General features: G+C 33.6%; 1 protein-coding gene across 2 annotated transcripts; it reads right to left on the bottom strand.

Moving 5' to 3' along the window:
- Positions 1 to 1,215: 1,215 nt before the first annotated feature.
- Positions 1,216 to 21,192, bottom strand: LOC126814249 (KAT8 regulatory NSL complex subunit 3). Of its 2 annotated transcripts, none has more exons than XM_050539277.2 (15): positions 21,059 to 21,192; positions 18,659 to 18,911; positions 16,118 to 16,273; positions 15,417 to 15,507; positions 15,069 to 15,152; positions 14,800 to 14,901; positions 13,672 to 13,803; positions 12,860 to 13,078; positions 9,703 to 9,774; positions 9,513 to 9,587; positions 8,105 to 8,326; positions 5,451 to 5,600; positions 5,010 to 5,133; positions 3,741 to 4,505; positions 1,216 to 2,941 (listed from the first exon to the last, which is right to left on the bottom strand). In XM_050539277.2, exons 2-15 carry the CDS (start codon positions 18,883 to 18,885, stop codon positions 2,256 to 2,258), a joined length of 3,105 nt encoding a protein of 1,034 aa, XP_050395234.2. In that variant the 5' UTR covers positions 18,886 to 18,911; positions 21,059 to 21,192; the 3' UTR covers positions 1,216 to 2,255. The 2 variants fall into 2 exon arrangements, with proteins under 2 accessions (XP_050395234.2, XP_050395235.2); XM_050539278.2 differs by having other exon boundaries at positions 21,055 to 21,186.
- Between the last annotated feature and the right edge of the window lie 871 nt (positions 21,193 to 22,063).

The following is a 22,063-nucleotide window of genomic DNA, read 5'->3' as shown; positions in this document are numbered from 1 at the left end:
ATACTACAATTATATACAATTTGCGTACAAAGAGTGGCCATTTTGTCAGGCAGTTTCATTTCGATTTTCCTGAAATTCCAATTCAACCTTCATTATGGTGGAATGTTGATATATCTAAATGGTTTTTAAAATTAGAAAAAAAATTGTGAACTCTAGAGAATCCACAAGCTAAAAATGTGATTTTTCGACTAATCAGGGGCCATAATCCAGGAAGTTACTTTCGGATATGTGTGATTATCAAAAGAAACCAAGATCTTTATGATAAAATCATATATTTTAAGTTTCATCCAAATCGGATAAAAACTGTGGCCTGTAGAAGGTCCACAACCTTGATATACCATATTTTTACACTATTTGCATACAAGGGGCGGCCATTATGTCCGTCAGTTTTTCACGATATTCGAACTCAACCATCATTAGTGTATAACTGTGATTTATTCACACGTTTCTTTTTAAATCGGATAAAAATTGTGACCTCTATAGGGACCACAAGCTCAAAACGCGATTTTTCGTACAATCAAGGGCCATAATTCAGGAAGTTACGATCTGATATGCGCGAATATCGAAAGGAACCAAGATCTTTGGGTTATAAACACGCATTTCAAGTTTCATCAAAATCGGATCAAAATTGTGACCTCTAGGAGGTCCACAACTTGATATACCATATTTTTACACTATTTGCATATAAGGGGAGCCCATTTTGTCCGAAGTTTTGGTCCGATTTTCACGAAATTTGGACTCAACCATCATTATGGTGTAACGGTGATATACATCAAAATCGGATAAAAATTGTGACCTCTAGAGGGACCACAAGCTAAAAGTGCAATCAGGGGCCATAATTCAGGCAGTTACGATCCGATATGCGCGAATATCGAAAGGAACCAAGATCTTTGGGATATAAACATGCATTCCAAGGTTCATCAAAATCGGATGCAAAGTCCTATATATTGACCCAGTGTTTCCTTGATTTAATAGAAAAAAACAATCAGTGTCACTGTCTATAATTCTTGGACATTCATGAAAGTTATCACACAAGCAATATCTACTGTAGAATGTGTTATTGGGTGATAAAGTTCTTTCTTCAAATTGAGTGTGAAGCATTGAATGGCTTATAATATTCCCTTTTGGCTATTTATTAAATAGCTTTTATTATCTAAATTTATAGTGTTTTAAAGAGTGTGATGGAAGGATGGAAATATAATACATGACTTTATAATAGCTATTAGCACTTTAATCTATAACCAATACATGTAAAGATATTTTTTAACAATATTCAGTCAGATTCTTATTTACAGAACTTGTAAATTCAAGTCAAATTACACAATATAAACATAATATTCATATATACAACACTATGTATTTTTGGGGGGTAATGCCTGATATGAGATTATTACAATTTACCTCTGCAGTGACAATATACTATATAATGACTTTAAGAGTCAGTTATATTGGCTTAAAAAATTGACTTACAGAGTCAGGGGGAGGGGTGCCGGAACGGCGCGAGGGCCAGGGTACCAAATGATAGGAAGGGTCCAGGGGTTTTTTTCCCTTCCTGGCCTCTAGAAAATTTTGAAATTTGTCAATTCTGAGAACACGGTTTAGAGTGCCTCGATTTACCACTTATAGACATCTGGCCAAGGCATGCACTGATAGCTGATAATGAGAGTGCGAGGGACCAGAGAGCAATAACATATCTATCATTTAAAAGTGAATATACTAGTAAAAAGGTTGAAAACTTTCATCATTAGGGCATGGGTATACATGTATACCCCAGAAAAAGGCAGGGTACCTTTTGTATACCCCGGTACCCGGGTTCCTACTTGAAAAAATAATGATCCTACAGAACAGGCAGGTAAAACTTTGTTGGCCAAATGGGGATTGATAACAGACAATATTAAAGAGAAAAGGGCAAGGTGTTCGCTCTTATTATTTCTAATCCATGTTGAAACAATATCTATAAAACCCACTTTCATTGCCTTTTACACTTGTACCAGTACTTAAATAATCCAAATGGACAGCAAAAATGTCTATGGTAACTAATTTCACTAACTTAGTGTCTTCTTTCAATATGAATACAATCATTCAAATAATTAGATCATTGTTTTATTAGCAGGGACACTGATCATGATTGATTTAATTTAATTACTTTGCTAGCTAATGATACATGTAGCTAAAAATTAAAGAGATTTATTGCACATTGTCATCCATTTCACTCAATAAATGCCTCAATGCAAATACACTACATTCAATATTTCTTAAGCATCATATTGTCTAGGTGTTTTTATTCTCCTGGTTCGTGTGGATGATATTGTTGGTGTAGATGGTGAAGATGATGGTTGGTCATCATTCATTGTTTGGTCAGTTGTTTGACAACCACTAGTACTAGATGGAGTAGCACTTCTTGATTGTTCAAGATCATCAACTTGTAACACTGTGGGAGGTTCTGCCTCTATGTTTACTGGCTTTACAGATTCAACCGACATTGTAGTGGGTACTGCTGGTGGTATTTTGACCAAGTCTCTAACACTTGACATTTCATCAAATTTTGTTGTTTCACCTGATGCCTGGCTTGATTCGGGTTTCACTGTCATAATAACAGGCCTGGTAGAACTAATAGTTAAATTACTGGCAGTTGTCATGCCAACAGAGGAAGAGGGGATAACTCTAGGACTAGTTGTCATTTTAGGTATTGTTACAGTAACAGGACTTCTATTAATTAAACTTCTATTAGCAGGAACTGTGAGTCGAGTAATATCGGCCATCGAGAGTTTACCAATGTCTATTTTATTAGAGAGTATTTTAGCTTGCGTAACTATGGCACCACTATTGGAAAAATTCCTAGTAAAGGTAGCTGTAGTTAAAGGAAAGTCATGGAATTGTAATTTCTGTATTGCTTGAACTTGTGGACTTTCAGTAGATTGCTTGGAAACCATTAATCGACCTTAAAATAGTAAAATACACTGCATTGCAAAAATAAATTGATGGTTAAAAATTAATTGCCCTGCTAATTAATTGAATTATATTTTCTACGTTCATTTCAAATATAACTGCCCATATTAAAAATACATTATGTAAGATTTAGATAAGGAACTGGTCGTTCTTGCTATAATAGTTTTTAAATAGATAAATGCAAAATGAATATATTGAAAATTTCATTCAAATTGCTTTATTCTGTGCAAAGTTATCAATGTTTTTGTAGTTTTGAGAAGATGGGTGCATTGATTGTTGTTTATTGTAACCACGGTGCTGGTTATTTGAGGCTTAACCTTGCTTCTCCATATTTAAATTAAATCATTAAATGGCCAAACCGTTCTAATCTACTTATAATCGGAGCCATCCGATGGCATCAAAAGTTGATTATGGTCTTGTCATGTTAAATGTCTAATTAATAATTTATATAACATTTAAGGTCTAAAGAAACCCCTGCAATAGGCAGATTTAGCTCTTGAATAATGCCTATTTAATAAATACTTTTGATTTCTTCACTGCTGACATTGTAAACAACTGACACTGTAAACATCTATAATTCACATACAGCCACATGTTTATACAGCCTATTACAACATGCACAGAACCTAACACTTACCTTGATCATGTCAATCTGATGTCTTAATTTGTTAATTAGACTAAATAAGTTTTAATTTCGGTTGTACATTGTGAAAACTACTTTAATAGTAGATATTGAATATCCTGTGTAATCTCATCCATACATATGTACCTAATTAAATTGATATACTTACCTGAAACTGAATCGGAAGAACTCTCGTCTATGGTTGATGTTGATACTGATGACATAACAGTTTGAGATGAACTGGTTAAAACAGATGTAGGTATAGATGATGATGTTGATAATAGGACAGAATTGGATGATGATACAGTTGATGATGCTGACATGGGATTAACATTAGCTTGTGATCGACTCATTTTACTTAATAGCTGATGTATCTGGGATGTGCCTGTTGTTGCTGTAGTGATGTGAACTAAAGATGAACCTGACACTAGTTTTTGTGCCATGGATAAAGGAATAGAAATAGGTGAATTGTTTCCAGTACGAACTAAAATCTGATGTTGACCGCTTGTTCCTTGTTTTAAAGTCATAGACTTATATCCTGGGGAAATCTGCGATTCTTCTGGAATATTATGACTCTTAATGGCTGATGCAAGAAGCGTTGAGTTACCCAATGTACTAAATGAAGGACTGCTTGCTTCACTTGCTTTTAGAGCAGCAGCAGAAAGAATTTTAGATAAAGAATTTGTTCCTGATAATACTGGACTAGATGTAACAATGCGTGACTTTGTACTGTCCTGATCTATGTCTTCGGTTCCTTTCATTTTCTGTAAAAGACCAGAAAGTTCAGTGGCACCTGGAACAAGCTGGGATGGTTGCATGGAAGGTACTGGGCTTTTAACAGAAGCTAACCTTGCTGTTAGTGTCATTCTCTTTTTAGGCATGTTAGTTAACTGGGTGCTGGCTGGGCGTTTCTTGGTAGGAGATGGTTTACGATCTATAAAAATAGCAATATGAATAATGATTCAAACAATTGGGGAGGTACATTAGATACAATAGAAAATAAAGAGAATTTAAAAACTTGGTGAAAATAGTAATCATAATTACACTAATAATATTGGTATTTATTGTTGGCAAATCAAAAAAGTTAAATTGAAGAAATATAAAACTGTCTTAAACTTTCTACACTGTTTGATTTGTTTCCATAGATGTATAGAAAAACAGTATATTGAGAGTCAATCCTCTAAGATCTAATCCCGTTTTTTCACCCTTCATCAATCATGCACAAACAGGGATTATACTGTATAATCAGAATCAGTGGCTAGTCGAAGAATTATGGGCAAGAGTCTTTAGAAGTGACCTGCAATCAAAGCAGCCAGAGAAACACGAACATAAGGCACATACAAACCTGTTCTCAAACAGAAGTTATGATATCCAGTGTATACCACTCACAAACCTAACCACTTAATGATAACAGATTTATAATTTATAGATATCTTACACTGTAGTTTATAACTTGTAAAACCACTTGGTCTAAACATAGCATCTGTTAAACTGTCTATACCACTATATGTTAATGTACCAATTTTCCCTTTCTGTATCTTACTCTTACTAGTATAATCAGCCTACAGTAAAATATAAGTTGATATAAGGGATATGATCAGAGGTAGAGCCACTATACATTAACATAAAGTCATGATTTATTCAAATGTTTTATTATTTTTCGAAAAAGACAATTAACAAATGTCCAATGTTTTAAAAAATATTAACATTTAGAAACATTGCTAAAGTAAGAGAGGCAGATACCAGCAGATGCTCTTCTTTTGGGGGTATTGTTTTCTCCACCAGAGTAAGACTTTCACAAATTTACATACAATGTACTTCAGAGTCAGCAGATTGGCTTGTACATAAGGATAAAAACTGTATGCCATTAAAAAATTACCTCATTTAAAAAATTAGCACTCGTCATATAATCATCTACTCCTTTACGGCGTTTATATTTCCGTTTCTGTTCAGTTTCTGGCATTTCAACTGGTTCAATAAGTGTTGAGGATCTGGTCAGAATATTTCCCAGAAATTCACACATATTCTCCTGTTTCATGGAAAACAGTAAAGATAGAAGAATCACTTATATACATCATGCAAATTGACATAACTCGACACATTGATATAAAACTATCAAGAGTTAAAATCACTAAATGAACAAGCCAACAGTGAGGCTGATGTCCCCCGCCAAAATACCAAAATAAATAGATGACACATATTGCTTAATTGCACATTTATTTTTTTCAAAAGTATAGAGCAAGCAAACTGATTATCTATACTTAGTCTAAGCATAAAATGTCCACAATCAAATCCAGTAAAAGTTTTGAAGTATCTGGTTTGGTAGGGAAACTATACACTAAGTTGCTTATCTCCGCTTACCCCTAGCAGAAAATGCTCATCTTCAAACTCCATCAAGGCATTCACCTAAAGAATGCCTACACCAAGTTTGAACATTCTACCTCAATTAGAAGGCAAGTTATTGTGTTCCAAAGTTTCAACCAATCAAATTGCTTATCGTTCTGCTTACCCTGAGCAGAAAATGCTCATTATCACATTAGTCAAGGTATTGATGTAATGAAACTATACACCAAGTTGCATCATTCTCATTTAATTATTATTATTATTATTATTACAGCATATTTATAGTGCACCCTTTCATATAACATGTTCAGGGGCACTTTACAAAGTGACAATGTAAATCACACATAAACAACAAGATTATGGGCATGTTAACGATTGTATACAGAGTCAGTTAAAAGCCTGATTAAATAAATGTGTTTTAAGTTGTTTTTTAAAAGAATACAGAGATGTACAACATCTTAAACTAAATGGTAGATTATTCCATAAAACAGGTGCTTGATAACTAAAAGAGCGCTGACCATAGGAGACTAGTTGAACAGTTTTGGGCTTTAAAAGTAGTTTATCTGATGTACGTAATGTTCGGCCAGGTGTATAAAGTTCTAAAAGATCTGAGAGGTAAACAGGAGCTAAATTATTTAAACATTTAAAAGTAAGTAATAAAATCTTAAAATCAATTCAATATTTAACAGGTAACCAGTGTAAATAAAGTTATCGTGTCCCAAAGCATCAACCAATCAAATTGCTTATCTCTGCTTACCCTAAGCGGAAAATGCTCATCTTCGAACTCCACCAAGGCATTGACCTAATCAACACATACACCAAGTTTGAACATTCTAGCTCAATTAGGAAGAGAGTTATCGTGCCCCAAAGTATCAACCAATCAAATTGCTTATCTCTGCTTACCCTAAGCGGAAAATGCTCATCTTCGAACTCCATCAAGGCATTGACCTAATAAACACATACACCAAGTTTGAACATTCTAGCTCAATTAAAAGTTATCGTGTCCCAAAGCATCAACCAATCAAATTGCTTATCTCTGCTTACCCTAAGCGGAAAATGCTCATCTTCGAACTCCATCAAGGCATTGACCTAATCAACACATACACCAAGTTTGAACATTCTAGCCCAATTAGGAAGAGAGTTATCGTGTCCCAAAGCATCAACCAATCAAATTGCTTATCTCTGCTTACCCTAAGCGGAAAATGCTCATCTTCGAACTCCATCAAGGCATTGACCTAATAAACACATACACCAAGTTTGAACATTCTAGCTCAATTAGGAAGAGAGTTATTGTGTCCCAAAAAGTGTGACGGACAGACAGACGGACAGACAGACGGACGAACCCATTTTAATAGTCCCCTGCTTTCTTCGAAAGGCGGGGGACAACAACTCATAGACTAGTATGTCCTAATCTATATATCACTGAAATTTGTTTCTGTAGACTTCAGTGTAAACGAAATAATGATTGTAAATAGCAATGTCAAGCTAATCTTCCAATTTTCACTAAAGATAGGTTGCTAGGCAACGAAACATACGCCCACAACAGCTAAGTCGTCAAGGCAGTCAACAACGGTTGTCGCATATTTTTTCTTTTGTCAGTAATGAGATCATTTACAACACATGAAAATCTTATTACGAGTAATAACCCATGAAGTAATTTACAGAAATCTTTAGATTTTGTTTCGATTGTTTGTCTCATGACCTTGAATAATTTATATTAACTTTAGCCTCTGGAACATCCACATAATTTTTCAAAGGGACATTACTCTGGCAGTAACCATTGGAAATCGCTGAAAATCAATAGGCATCTTTGTCTCATGACCTTAAACACTGTGTATAAATTTAAAGTCAATCGGATATTAACTTTAGCCTTTAGAGCTTCCACAAAAATTTTCAACGTGATCAAGGACCATAACTCTGTCAGTAATTATCGCAAATCGCTGAAAATCAATAGGCTTCTTCGTTTCATGACCTTAAACACTGTGTATCAATTTTAAGTCAACTGAATGTTTACTTTAGCCTCTAGAGCGTTCCACATGATTTTTCCAAGTGACCAATATCAATGTGGGCGTATACACTATAAAAATGTTCTGCCGAGTACATTCACTATTCATTGATATAGCTTAGGGTAACATTGTTCTAGTCAGTGATACAGGAATAAATGTACATAAAGTCTTAGAAGTAACTAACCGTTATCTTGCGATCTAATATGGCTTGGGTTACTCCTTCTTGTTTTTTCTTAGCTCTTGACATTCGTAGTTGATCATCGGCACCTCCTATAACTAATAAACCTGTTTCAGCCCGCATTCTCTCCCTTAGATAATCTAGATCATCTAGTATACAGGTGTTAGCATTCTGTCCAACAACGAAGTATGTGGGAATTTTCGTGTCTAGTAAAGAATCTTCAATATCCTAAATGATAAATAAGATTCATAATTTTCAGAGAGAAATATTTTATTTAACCAAAGATTCTGGTGACAATAATATACAAAGCAAAATCAATTAAAATTATCACTTATCAAGGTGCTGTTGGTTTTCACGTTTAACAAACACTCTTGCAAATTACGGTTATTGCGTTGACTTTCAATTAGGCGATTTTACAAATGATATTATAAAAAAAAATAATTATCTCTTTTCCTGCTGAATATTAATAATGCATCTTTAAAAGCTGGTATGCAATCATAAAAACTTGCTTTGATAATAATACTAAACCTTCTAGGTCACACTAAAATGTTATTTACTGTTGACTTTATGGTAAGAAATGTACCACCCTGACAGATGTACACATATCTGGGTGAATTGGCACCCTCTTTGTAGAATACTGGCTTGCCTATTGACAAAGGGGCACTATGGGAGATTAGATAGAGAGTTGACAGTTCTCGCTATAATAGTTAAAAAAAAAGTAGATAACCTAAATAGAATATGCTGAAAATTTCAGTCAAATTGCTCCACTCTGAACCGAGATATTAGCTTTTGAATTTTAGGCTAGCCTTGATCATCATTATTAAAGTCGGTACAATAAAAAACAAAGTCTTGATTATCCATTTTTACGTTTAATCATCCTTCACAAAATGTATTCTAATCTGCTTAATATCGCAGGGTAGCAATGGCATCAGGAGTTGATTATGGTCTAGATAAGTTAATTAATGTCTAATTAATAATATAGAAAACATTTCAGGCCAAAAGAAAGACCTGCAATAGGCAGCTTTAGCTCTTGCATAATGTATGTTTAATATGTTTATTTCTGAGTAATGACTGACAAAAATATTGAATAAAGGATAGGAATACTATAAATTGATAATGTACAGTCTAAAGAATTGCAAACTTTGTAGCTTGTGGATATGGTGGCTAAAAAAATGGAATTCACTAACAATGTCACTGGGCTGAGTTCTAGAATCAAACTGATGTGACTGGTTTTTTTTAGCATTTTAGTATGATCTAGAAAGGTTTAATAATTCAATTTTTTTGATTAACCAGACAGACTTTGTATAATTGAATTTCAGCTTTTAGCAAAAGGAACAAAAGAAATATAAATTCTCATGTATGCAAAAATAATGTGAGTGCATAAAATAAAATATTAATGGATGTAAATATTTACCCCACGACTACCATTTACACCAGTAAAAGGAAATCCTAAACACACTACAGCTGATACTAATTCTGTTGATGCTACCTGTAAACAATTATAAACTTTTCATTAAGTATTACAAGTGAATTGTGTGTCTCAGATTCTTGATATGTGACATGCTGTTTGTCCAGACATGTAAAAATGTATATTTAAATTTTACCTGACAAGCCACTGAAGCTCCAACATTCCAACCAATCAAAACTATTGGCTTATTAGGGAAATGGTTCTTCAACTACAAAACAAAACAAAAATAAAATATAGATTAAGGAACATTAGAGATACATTATGGAAGATTAGATAAAGAGTTTGCAGTTCTCACTATAATAGTTAAAAACTAGATAATGTAAAGGGAATATGCTGAAAATTTTAGTTGAATTGCTTTATTTAAGTCGATAAAACCTGATCTTAAAATCACCGTAGCCTCAATTGTCATTGTTACCTTTGTCGCGATAATCAACAAAGTCTCAATTATTCATTTTTGCAGTTAATCATCAAAGGTTGTAGCAGATCAGATTCAAATCCAACAAAAATCAGACACATAAGATGGCATCGAGAGTTGATTATGGTCTTTTCATGTCAATAAATGTCTAATTAATAGTTTATATAACATTTCAGGCCCAAAGAAAGACCTGCAATAGGCAGCTTTACCTCTTGCATTATGTATGTTGAAAGGGACAATAACACTCTTGCTGGCTTGACAGCTCCAGTAAATAAATATTAGCCTTATTCTAAGTATTAGATGTTTAAGTGTCCTACCTGTTGTGTAAAATATCCATTACATCCTATTTTACTTGTCCAGAGGGTTCGAAAATATTTTTAAATCCAAGTCACATTTGAAAAGGTTTACGTTAGGCTTTTCAAATCATTTCGTTGAATTTTTCCAATTTTTTAAATTAGGTGTGTTAAGATGAAATTTGTTACATCAATTAATTGGAATACTGTAACAATTTGTTGACCGAATAAAGATTGGGATATATTATTCTGTTACAACAAGAGTGGTATTGAGTCTTTAAGTAGATGTTTATTCAGATAAGCTATTGCAGTAACAAAAAAACAACTATTGAGAAATCTAAATTTCACAATTGGGACTTGTAAACTGACCCCCTCAGAATATTACGAAAAAATATATGTTATAGTACATGAAAATTTATGTAAAACTGCAAAGTTATATCATTCTAGCAATAATATTGTAAAATTAGCTTTGAAAACTGACTCACACAGGAAAATAGCTAAAATCACTCTTTTTATTTAAAACAAGCCTTGTGAGGCTGATGTCCCCCGCCGAAATCCCAAAATAAACAGATGATACATATAATTAACTGCACATTTATCTTTTTCAAAAGTATTGAGTAATCAAACTGATTATCTGTGCTTAGTCTAACATAAAATGTTCACAATCAAACTCAGTCAAGTTTTGAAATACCAGGTAGTAAAACTATACACTATGTTTCATCACTCTCCATCAGTTAGAATCAAAGTTATCTGTTCCAAAACATCGACCAATGAAATTGCTTAGCTCTGCTGAGCTTTAGTGGGAAATATTAATCACTGAATTCAGTCAAGACATTCGCCTAATGAACATCTATACTTCAAATAGAAGCAGAGTTGTTATGTTCAAAAGTCTTGACCAATCAAATTGCTTGTCGTTACTTGACCTAAGCAGAAAATTTTCATCATCGAACTTAGTCAATGTATTGATAATGAGTCTATACTCAGAGTTTCATCGCTCTCACCCAATCAGAACCAAAGTTCCAAAGCCTCAACCAATCAAATTGCTTATCTCTGCTTAGGCTTTGAGGAAAATGTGCATGATCGAACTCTGTCAATGCATTCACTTAATAGACACCTACACCCATTTTGAACATTCTACCTCAATTAAAAGGAGAGTTATTGTGTTCCAAAGTCTCGACCAATCAGATTGAAGTTTTTACTTTGCCTAAGCAGAAAATGCTCAGCATCGAACTTTGTTAAGGTACTGATGTAATGAAACTAGCACCACTCTCACTAGATTAGAACCAAAGTTATTGTGTTCAAAAGCATCAACCAATCAAATTGCTTATCTCTGCTTATCCTAAGCAGAAAATGCTCATCTTCGAACTCCATCAAAGCATTCACCTAATAAACCCCTACACCAAGTTAGAACATTCTAGCTAAATTAGAAGTGAAGTTATTGTGTCCCAAAAAGTGTGACGGACCGACAAACAGACAGACAGATTTTAATTATCCCCTGCTTTCTTCGAAAGGCGGGGAACTTATAATGAAAATAAAAAATGAAGGAGTAAAATATCAAAGATAGGCCTTTCATTATTGATAGACACATGTACATGCAACATTTTCTTAAAGTTTCATATTTTTTCGTGGAAAGCTCCTATACATGGTTAGCGTTTGAAAAAGAGTGATTTTAGCTATTTTCCTGTGTGAGTCTATTTTCAAAACTAATTTTACAAGAAACCGATAAAGATGTGGCTTTTAATAATGTATGTTCAAACAATACCCATTATACATGTGATAAGTAACAACTTTTAATACAGAGCAGTAAAATTCCTACACAGTATCAAAATATTGATTTTTTTTTTTGCACAAGTATCAATTTTTGGCAGTTAAGGCACTCCATACACAGTTGAGGGTACTTGTTCTGTAAAATTTGATGGTAAATTCTTAATCTATATAACATTTTCTTACAAACCCCATAATTTCAAGAATATTGAATGACTAGAAGGAATAAAATCAGATCACAAAAACTGAGTCATATAATAATAGTTTATTAAATGAAATTTAATGTCCTACTGTTTTGCTCAGAACTGGGCTAATGAAGACAGGTATATGCCATTCAGTGTGCTATGAGGGAAATTTTGCTCGGGCAGCGGCACTACGGCCTACTCTTATATCGAATTCCAACTGTCAGGGGATCTTTTACGTTCTTACCCACTTAGTCAGCATGACCCCCCAAACTTATTAAAGGGTATCCTCTATTCAAATGGTCATATCTCAGTCGATATTAATGCTATAGTCATATATAACTTTGCAGTTTTACATAAGTCTGTATGAACTATAACATATTTTTTTTTCATAATTTTCTAAGAATTTGGTCCACTTGACATGTAATGACCATATTGGCAATGCAGGTTAGAAATCAAATCTGCCAACAGTCCCAGCAAAATAGTCCCCCAAATTGACAGAATTTCAATTGAGTGATGTGGAAATCCCCCTTTTCACTCAATTGTGATTATTTTGGGGATTGAGAGAATCGAATTCCGGAACGTTCAATCAAATATACCCATTGTCTTTTTATCTTAAAAAGTAAAAAATTTCATTACCTCTAAAACCTTAGCTTTAACAGCACCAATCATATGTTCTAAACACTGTGTAATACTGACACCACTACCACCAGATGGTGTATGCATAGTTACTGGTATAACCTTCCCTAGCGATGATAACTGTGACTGCCATAGTTTCATACGTTTTGATTGAGGAGATGAGGTGGATGTGGGACCACTTGGTGCTAACAATAGCAGAGGGCTTCCTGGTAACTTTTTCTGAAAAATAACACGATCACTCTTATTAACATTACTGTATTGAATTGTATATGTTTGAATAGTAAATATACATACATGGGGAAATTGAATATTTTAGGTCATTATTTATGTATATTTGATCCCAGTTTAGGCTATGTTTGGTGCATTTTAATTTGTCTGAGCTAAAGTAAAATACTGAATAGCATATGTATCTCGCATTAAAATATAATTGCCCTTTTTCACCCATCTTCAATAGAAGGCTTGATCTCATTACAGGTCCTCATTCAAAGCACAGGAATAACAATGTAAATGGTTGATAAAATTAAACATATATTTTAATATATTGGTGCTTTCAACAAAATCAGTGTTCACACATTAAAAAAATACTTATTGACAGCAAGTCTCAAAATACAAACATTAGCAAGGGGCCCCTATCCTATTGGGCCCCCAGGGAAACTGCCCAAAGTGCCAATGTGGTAAAATGGCCCTGTCTTGTTTATCAAACAGTGATATACTGTCTTCATAGCAAGAGGACAATTGGGAATTGTTAGCTGTAGATAATAATATTATTAAAAAATAATATTATAATTTCGATACACCAAGAAATAATATACCAGTTTCTCCTGTAGTATGACTGATTGAACAGGATCCCAAGGTCTCTTTAGTAATAGATTTAATCCATCAGCTTCTACTTGACTCATAGAACTACCACTGTCACTAATCATACGATCTATCAACTCAGGTATCTAAAACACAAAATTATATCAAATAAAAAACTAAATGCAGGAAAAGAAAAAAGCAAACAGTATTAGAAATTTCAGAACATTTTGGGTAGTAATATTGTCTGTACCACACAGTACATATAGTTCCATGATCAAACATGTTAAACTTTAAAATTGTTTCAATGGCATTTAGTAATTGAACTCGAATATAAAGGTCAGAATTCTATGGAATATAATAGGGTGCCATAACTCCAAGCTGCTATTTCAGAAAAGTGGATGACACATTTGTTATTATCAAACAACAAGATGATCCCAAATCAAGTGTTCTTGTGGAATTTGTTTCATCTGGGAGACCAAATGACAATTAAACAAATGAATAGATAAACACAAGTTGAAAGTAGAAACCATCAACTCGGCTATAGCTGAACACTTAAACTCCAACCCCGCCATAGAGTCCAATGTTCAAATGTTAATATTTTTCACTGATAATAGTGATAATTAAATTACATCTTCTTTCATGGAGTTGTGGTTATTAAAACCTGATCAAATCATTGTCAATACTTCACAATCAATTTGTTTTATTTCCAGGTAAAGTGGTCTATGTCATATAGGATGTTGTTGTATTACCCTCATCAACCTTGATAACTTTCATAAATACATTAGCGGTACTTTAATTAAGTTAGGTTTCCTTCAAGGCAATAAGAAGGGTGTCTCTTGGTGGCCAGTATTAACCAAGTGTTGTTTTATATATATTGTCTCATTATATTTTACATTGTCAGTGATATCACTTTGGTTAAAGAGGATGTTAAATAAAGCAATTTCACACACATTTACATTTTATCATTGTTTGATAAAGAAAGACTAGAGACGCCTAGTTGAAACATTGCTCAGTGATAAGCAGTAATTGTATTCCATAGAATTGTGACCTGTATTTGTAATAACTTTATGATGGCAATCTGCTGGCTGACATTTATTGCATACCATGTGATAATTTAATGAAAAGAAAAAGATTTATGTTACCTTTGACTTCAATGTCTGTAAAACATCTAAATATGCTGCTAACAGTTGTAAACTGAGATTATGAACCAGAAAGTTATGCAACCACTGTGCCAATTTCATATCCTAAAATACAATCATTACACTTTCACAAGACCTTCACTCTTACTACTGCTTTTTACCTTGTTATAGTTGGCTTTCAATGTAGGTACATCGACTTAATCTAAATTCAAAGGGTGCATTACCCCAATAGCCCAGTCAAGGTGGCAACAAGAATTACAAAGTCTACTCACCCAACCAAAACTAGCCAAAGCCTGCCGAATTCTTTTAGATGTTTTATCAATACTGTTTCTTCTCATTATTGGTTCATTTTGCACCTGAAAAAAATAATTATTTGACACTGGCCTCCTAACAGGTACATAGAAAAAACAAAATAGATTTTTATTTACTACTTACTAATATCTAGTGTATATTAAATAGCAATCTGTTAATTAGAATACCAACATTGAAATACCCACACTTCATTTATAATCACATAAAATCGCAATTGATCAAACGATCTTCACAAGAAGGTTTCATTTGTTTCAAAATTTTTATTTGATTACTATATGGCCTTGCCATATTAGAGATTAAAGTCTTACCCCTTCAAATGTTAATCTGGCTTGTCTGTCAGCTTGTAAAGATTTCATCACTTTTGTAAATAAACGATTCTGTTGCATAGTCCAGCCAGTCCTGTTCAATACAACAGATACATGTATTATTACAACTTCATAAAAGTCAATCAGATATTAACTTTAGCCTCTAGAGCGTCCACAAGTTTTTTCAAAGTGATCAAGGGTCATAACTCTGGCAGTAATTATCAGAAATCGAGGAAAAACAAATAGGCTTCTTCGTATCATGACCTTAAACACTGTGTATAAATTTAAAGTCAATCGGCTTTTAACTTTAGCCTCTAGAGTGTCCAAAAGCAATTGTGGACACCGGACTGACGGACAGACAGGGGCAAAGACAATATACAACCACATTTCAATGTGGGCGTATAAAAATTGTGACCTGTAGCGTGTCCACAAACAAAATGTGTATAGAATGGGGGACAGTTGTCTAGGTGGACAGGAGCGACGGCAATATACGTCCAGGTGAAAATGTGGCATTTTAAAATCAATTGAGATCTTTATTGCATAAACATAAACACTTTGTACAAATCTCAAATCAGTTTGGTTATAACTTTTCAAATTATACTTATAGGAATCGCTGAAAATCATTCAATGATTGCATATAAAAAAAACAGCTTTTGTTCTGCCATGTAACAAATATGAATAAGTTTAATAGCAAAGTTCTATACCTTGAAATGTTTTCTTCCCAATCATCAGGGCATTCTTCTCTTCTAGCAAAGTTAACATGTCTTTCACATTCACTCATTAAACCACGAGCTTTAGTTAGATCAACTGACACAGGTGGAGATTCAGTTCCTACTACATCTATTATTTCTTCATATTGACTTTAAAAAAAAACCCAAAAAACAAAAAGCTAAATATCACACAAATTACTTCTTTATTGATTATTAAAAAAGGGAAAACATGCTGAAACTTTTCTGGTGTGATTTCACCCACGTAAGAAACAGTGTGCATGTTTTTTTTTCTAAAAGAGGATCTGGAGCTATTAAGAAAAAAGGAAATCATGCATAACCTAAGATGTGTACATTGTACAAGTTACATTCTAAATAAACAACATAATTTTTTTACAGTTGAATATAGGTCAAATCATCAGTAGCCAGCAGTTGCCATGCAAGATAGACCTACATTTTGCAACAGATGAATAAAAGATAGGTTGCCAGGCAACGAAACATACGTCCACAGCATATTTATTCTTTTGTAGGTAATTGGGAGCATTTACAAGACAATTTCATAGAGATCAGATTATAATTTTTGTTTGAGGGTTCACAAAGTTCTACAAACTGAAACAAGGGCCTTAACTCTAGAAGTAATTTAAAGAAATTGTTGAAATTTGACAGGCCTTTTTGTTTTACTAATTTAAATAATGCATATAAATTTCATACAGATCGGATGATAACTTTTGTCATTTAAATGTTCACAAGGTTCACAAACAAGGACCATAACTGTAGAAATAAAATGAAATGGGGTTTAACATCCTACTTCTCTTCTACGAACTGGGCTAATGAAGACGGACCATAACTGTAGAAGTAATTGACGGAAATTGCTGAAATTCAATAGGATTTCACTAATTTAAATAATGCATATAAATATCACCAAGATGATAACTTCTGGCGTTATAGCGTTCACAAGGTTCAACAAAATGAAACAAGGGTCATAACTCTAGATGTAATGGAAATTGCTGAAATTCAATAGGATTCTTCTTTTTACTAGTTTAAATAATGCATACAAATTTCATACAGATCGGCAAGGACCATAACTCTAGAATTAATTAACGGAAAATATTGAAATTAAATAGGATTCTTCATCTCATTAATGTACATGTAAACAACATATATCGGATGATAACTTTTGGCGTAAGAGTGTTCCCAAGATATTGTGGACGATGGACAGGGGAGACAGCAATATACGTCCAGATTTCCATGTGGTGGGCGTATAAAACAAGCTAAAAAAAATGTGATTTTTCGTACGATCAGGGGCCATAATCCAGTAAATTATAGTCTGAAATGCGTGAATTTTGAAAGGAACTGAGATCATTATGACATAAACATATATTCATCAAAATCGGACCAAAATTGTGACTTATAGAGGGTCCACAATCTTCGTAATACATACTTTTACACTATAATTTGTGTACAAGGAACATCGATTTTGTCGGGAAGTTTTGTTTTGATTTTCCCGAAATTCAAACTCAACCTTCATTATAGTGCAACAACAGTGATATAATTAAATGTTTTTTAAAACCTGAAAAAAATTGTGACCTCTAGAGGTTCCACAGCCTAAAAATGTGATTTTTCGAACAATCAGGGGCCATAATCCAAGCAGTTATGGTTTGATATGCACGAATATGGAAAGGAACCAAGATCTTTTGGATATAAACATATATTTTAAGTTTCATCAAAAGGAACAGAGATCTTTGGGATACAACCATATATGTTAAGTTTGATTAAAATCGGATAAAAATTGTGACCTCTATAGGGCCCACAACCTTTGTAGGCTATAACCTTTGTCGAGCAGTTTCGGTCTGATTTTTATGAAATTGGAACTAAACCATCATCAGGGTGTATCGATGATATATTTAAACAATTTTAAAATCCACAAAAATCACGAGTTTTTTGTACAATCAGGGGCCATAATCCAGAAAGTCACGGTCTGATATGCTCTAAGATAGAGGTCTTTGTTATTTAAACACATGCTTTAAGTTTCATCAAAATCGGATCAAAAGTTTAATTTATGATTTAGATCAGTTTTCAATGTTAACGTGGACAGCCTTAAATGGTCAGTTCCGCTTTTTTTATTATATCTTTCCAGTGCAGAACATATTTAAAACCATGCTTATTAGTTGTTTGGTTTATTCCTCATGAGACAAAGATTTTACCATGTTTTGGAGGTATGGCAATGTACGATGTGGATCTTTGATATACATAGATGAAATATTCCTTTGTGTAATTAAGTATTAATAAAACAGTACCCATCATATAATGGCATCCAATGATTATCAGATTACATGCCATCATTGCCATGTTGAGGAATTTATAGATTAATATGTTTAATAAGTTTTACACTGTACAAAATAGCAGCCAATGATTACTTGGTTTACATGCCATGATGAAGAAATTCATAGATGTGCAGAAATCTGACAAAAATATTTTTTTCAACAGCTATGGTATAATTAAGTTACATTCATGTCCACTATTGTATATTTTACCTACCTAACTGTATTTGCTGGACTAGGATTTCTTGGGAATTTAGCCATATAAAGAGTTCTCATAGGTTGGGCATTACTGGCATCAGGATGAGCTCCCCATGGCTTAGAATAACAATGATCTAGCATAACAATGTTAAATTCTTTTTGATCAGGAGACACATAGTAAGACTGAGATAAATTTCCACCCAATAATACTGATGACATTGGCTTTTGGTCAATAACATCATCCATTTTAAAATTTTATCCTTTATCTTGATCTGAAAAACACATGGGAAATGGACTGCATAACTGTGAAGAAATCTATATAATGGGACAGACTGCGCTCTAGCAGAGTATAATCAACTGCACACATGAATGTAAATAACCAAAACCATTTATTTTTTCCTGCAAACAATGAACAGTACCGATACAGAAAACATCTAGTTGATTGTAAAATGTGAAGAAATAGGGTATTACAGTAATAAGAGAAGAGATCAGTGATTCCGTGAAAGAATTCAAGACAATATTAAAGAAATTCAACCACCGATTAGCCCCCCTACTAAGGAAAAGGAGAATCTCATAAAATGTCAGCTTCTGCACGGGTAGTATTTTCACATAATAGTAGATACTTTAGTAACAAAGTCTTAGATACCCCTAGCGCTCTCTCTTCGTTACTGTCGCGACCTAATGACAACTAATATGAAAATAAGGCTTTTCCCCATCTCGGTTCTAACCTAAGGCTATTTTGGAATCCTTTCTGTTTATTTTTCACCATGATTTATCTTTGTTTGCCAAAAGGAATCATTTCTTGCGACATCCAACACAAAATTATCAGTTAACAGGTTATACATTGACGATGTTGTTTAACTAGCTACGAGGATGTAGCTAAAAACGTTGAGATATACTGATTTGCTTGTTTTTAGCTACGATGCAAGCAACATCTTAAAAATATGTTAATTTTATAATATAAGGATTTATTAAACATAAGCCCTGCCTTCATGATGTAAAGATGTCAAATTTAAAATGCCTGGAAAGCCAGCAGCTATTATCGCTTCGATTTAAAAGATATGGTTTGTACCTGTGTCAGCTGTCAGGTAGGATTATAGGTACTATTTCAGTAACGTACCTCTACCAGTTCCTGTGATCGTAGAGACTTGAAATTTTCAGGGGGTGTTCACGGGGACTAGCCATGACCTCACACGAAATTTCAGCCGAATCGGTCAATAACTTTTTATTTTACCGTAGTTTAGCTTCTATATAAGAGATAAATTTATCCGATTTTGACGCCATTTTGTTTGTTGACTATTTAGGCTTGAATGACGTCATATGTGGATTGTGGGTTAGGGTAAGGGCTAGGACCTGTAGATTTCGTCATAGTCTCAAGATTTAGACAGGGCTAGCCCTAACCCTGTCTTGTTATTCGAGTCTAAATAGCCAACAAACAAAATGGCGTCAAAATAGGATAAACTTGAAATCTCGTTATAAGCTAAACTACGGTAAAATAAAATGTTATTGACTGATTCGACTGAAATTTGTCGTGAGGTCATGGCTAGGCCCCATGAATACCCCCTGAAAATTTCAAGTCGCTACGATCATGGGAACTGGTCGAGGTACGTTACTGATATAGTACCGGATTATATGCTTATTAATTGTAATTTGATGTGGCAGAATTTTGTAAATAACAATAATCAATCGTTGTTTTGAAGAAAAAATTGTCAGTTTTGCCTATTTGAAGCCCGATCTGATTAGAATCGAGATTTGCAAGGTCAAGGTGGATCTCTCGAAACACGGAGGGTTGATTGAGACTGAGAGATGAGGTTTCTTAATTATCTATTGTTAAAGGGACAATAACACTCTTGCTGGCTTGAAAGCTCCAGAAAATAAATAATATCTCTATCTAAGTACTAGATGTTTAAGTGTCCTACCTGTTGTGTACATTATCCATTACATCCTATTTTACTTGTGCAGAGGGTTCGAAAATATTTTTAAATCGAAGTTTCATTTGAAAAGGTTTACGTTAGACGTTTCAAATCATTATGTTGAATTTTTAAAAAAATTTAAATAAGGTGTGTTAAGATGAAATTTGTATCATCAATTAATTGGAATATTCTAAAATAGTACAATTTGTTGACCAGAATAAAGATTGGGACATATTATTCAGTTACAACAGAGTGGTATTGAGCCTTTAACAAGAGTGTCTTGGTTTGCTGAGCACCAATCTTTTTCTCAGTCAGTCAGTGATATGTCCGAGTGTTTGGTTTGATTAGGGAGTAGAAGTAGAACAGAAGACTCTTGTCTTAATCACTGATTCATTCTATTCTCATCATTGTGTGACATTGTCAATCAACAAATGTCAAGCCACAACAACTAATCGCAACTAACAAGCAAGGAGGGCAGCGAATGAGGAAGAAAGCAGGCTACCTACGTATGTCTCTCTTTCAGGTCGGCAATATTTAACCCATTAGATCTTAAATAACTACTGGAATCTAACTCAATACTATCCAAATAATTGAATTAATTATTTAAAAATCTAGAATTCATATTTTCATGGCGGAAATTTCTACGGGAGTTATCTTCCCGTGGAATATCGGTTACGTGAAATTATGGATTTCTTGACCGACAATATGTGTGGCGAAAACGAAATAATAAATTTTTAATAAATGAATAAAGACAAAAGTATAAAAAAAAAAGAAAAAAAAATAGACAAAGAAACCCAACAAAACAGTTGCACATTGTTATCCCTTGTTATATTGGATACCTAAACTACATAAAAATCCCTACAAGCAACCAGTGAAAGAGGGTATTCAAAAATACTGTGACAAAATATACTCTCGTAGTGGTTTTAATCAATCAAATGTGGATATTAAAAAATATCCAAATAATTACTTGGTGGTTTGCAATCTAGATCACTTAATTTGCTTCGGTCTCATCTATACAAACGTTTGACTTTTCTACTTTGTAGGCCTACACTAAAATTCCCCATAGTAAATTAAAAGCTCGGTTAAAAGACATTATTCACAGTGTCTTTTCATCAAAATCGGGAAATGTTAGATATCAATATTTAGTTGTTAATTACAATTCCACATATTTTGTTAAGAACCATAGTGATTCCAAAAATAAATTCACCGCCAACAAGATAATTCAGATGTTGGATTTTTTAATTGATAATATCTTTGTTGAATTTGGAGGGGAAATATATCAGCAAGTGGTAGGTATCCCCATAGGCACCAACTGTGCACCTTTGCTTGCTGATTTGTTCCTCTATTCCTACGAAGCCAATTAAATACAGGCACTCGTAAAATCAAATAAACGATTAGTCAGACATTTTAATTTCACTTATCGATATATCGATGATGTTCTATCACTAAATAATCCCAAATTTAGTGATTATGTAGAATTCATATCTCCTGGTGAGCTCGAAATTAAAAAC

Source organism: Patella vulgata, chromosome 3 (genome assembly GCF_932274485.2).
Source record: "Patella vulgata chromosome 3, xgPatVulg1.2, whole genome shotgun sequence".
In the NCBI taxonomy this organism is placed as follows: domain Eukaryota; kingdom Metazoa; phylum Mollusca; class Gastropoda; family Patellidae; genus Patella; species Patella vulgata.
This window is presented reverse-complemented; position numbering and strand designations above follow the sequence as displayed.

Bases quoted from the DNA above. Each gene is read 5' to 3' on its own strand.
- LOC126814249 (XM_050539277.2), bottom strand. From the start codon at position 18,885: ATGGATGATGTTATTGACCAAAAGCCAATGTCATCAGTATTATTGGGT. The intron at 13,079-13,671 runs GTATATTATTTC...GTTATTTTTCAG, and splicing joins TCATACTACAGGAGAAACTG to AAAAAGTTACCAGGAAGCCC. The intron at 5,134-5,450 runs GTAATTTTTTAA...ATTTTACTGTAG, and splicing joins GTGCTAATTTTTTAAATGAG to GCTGATTATACTAGTAAGAG.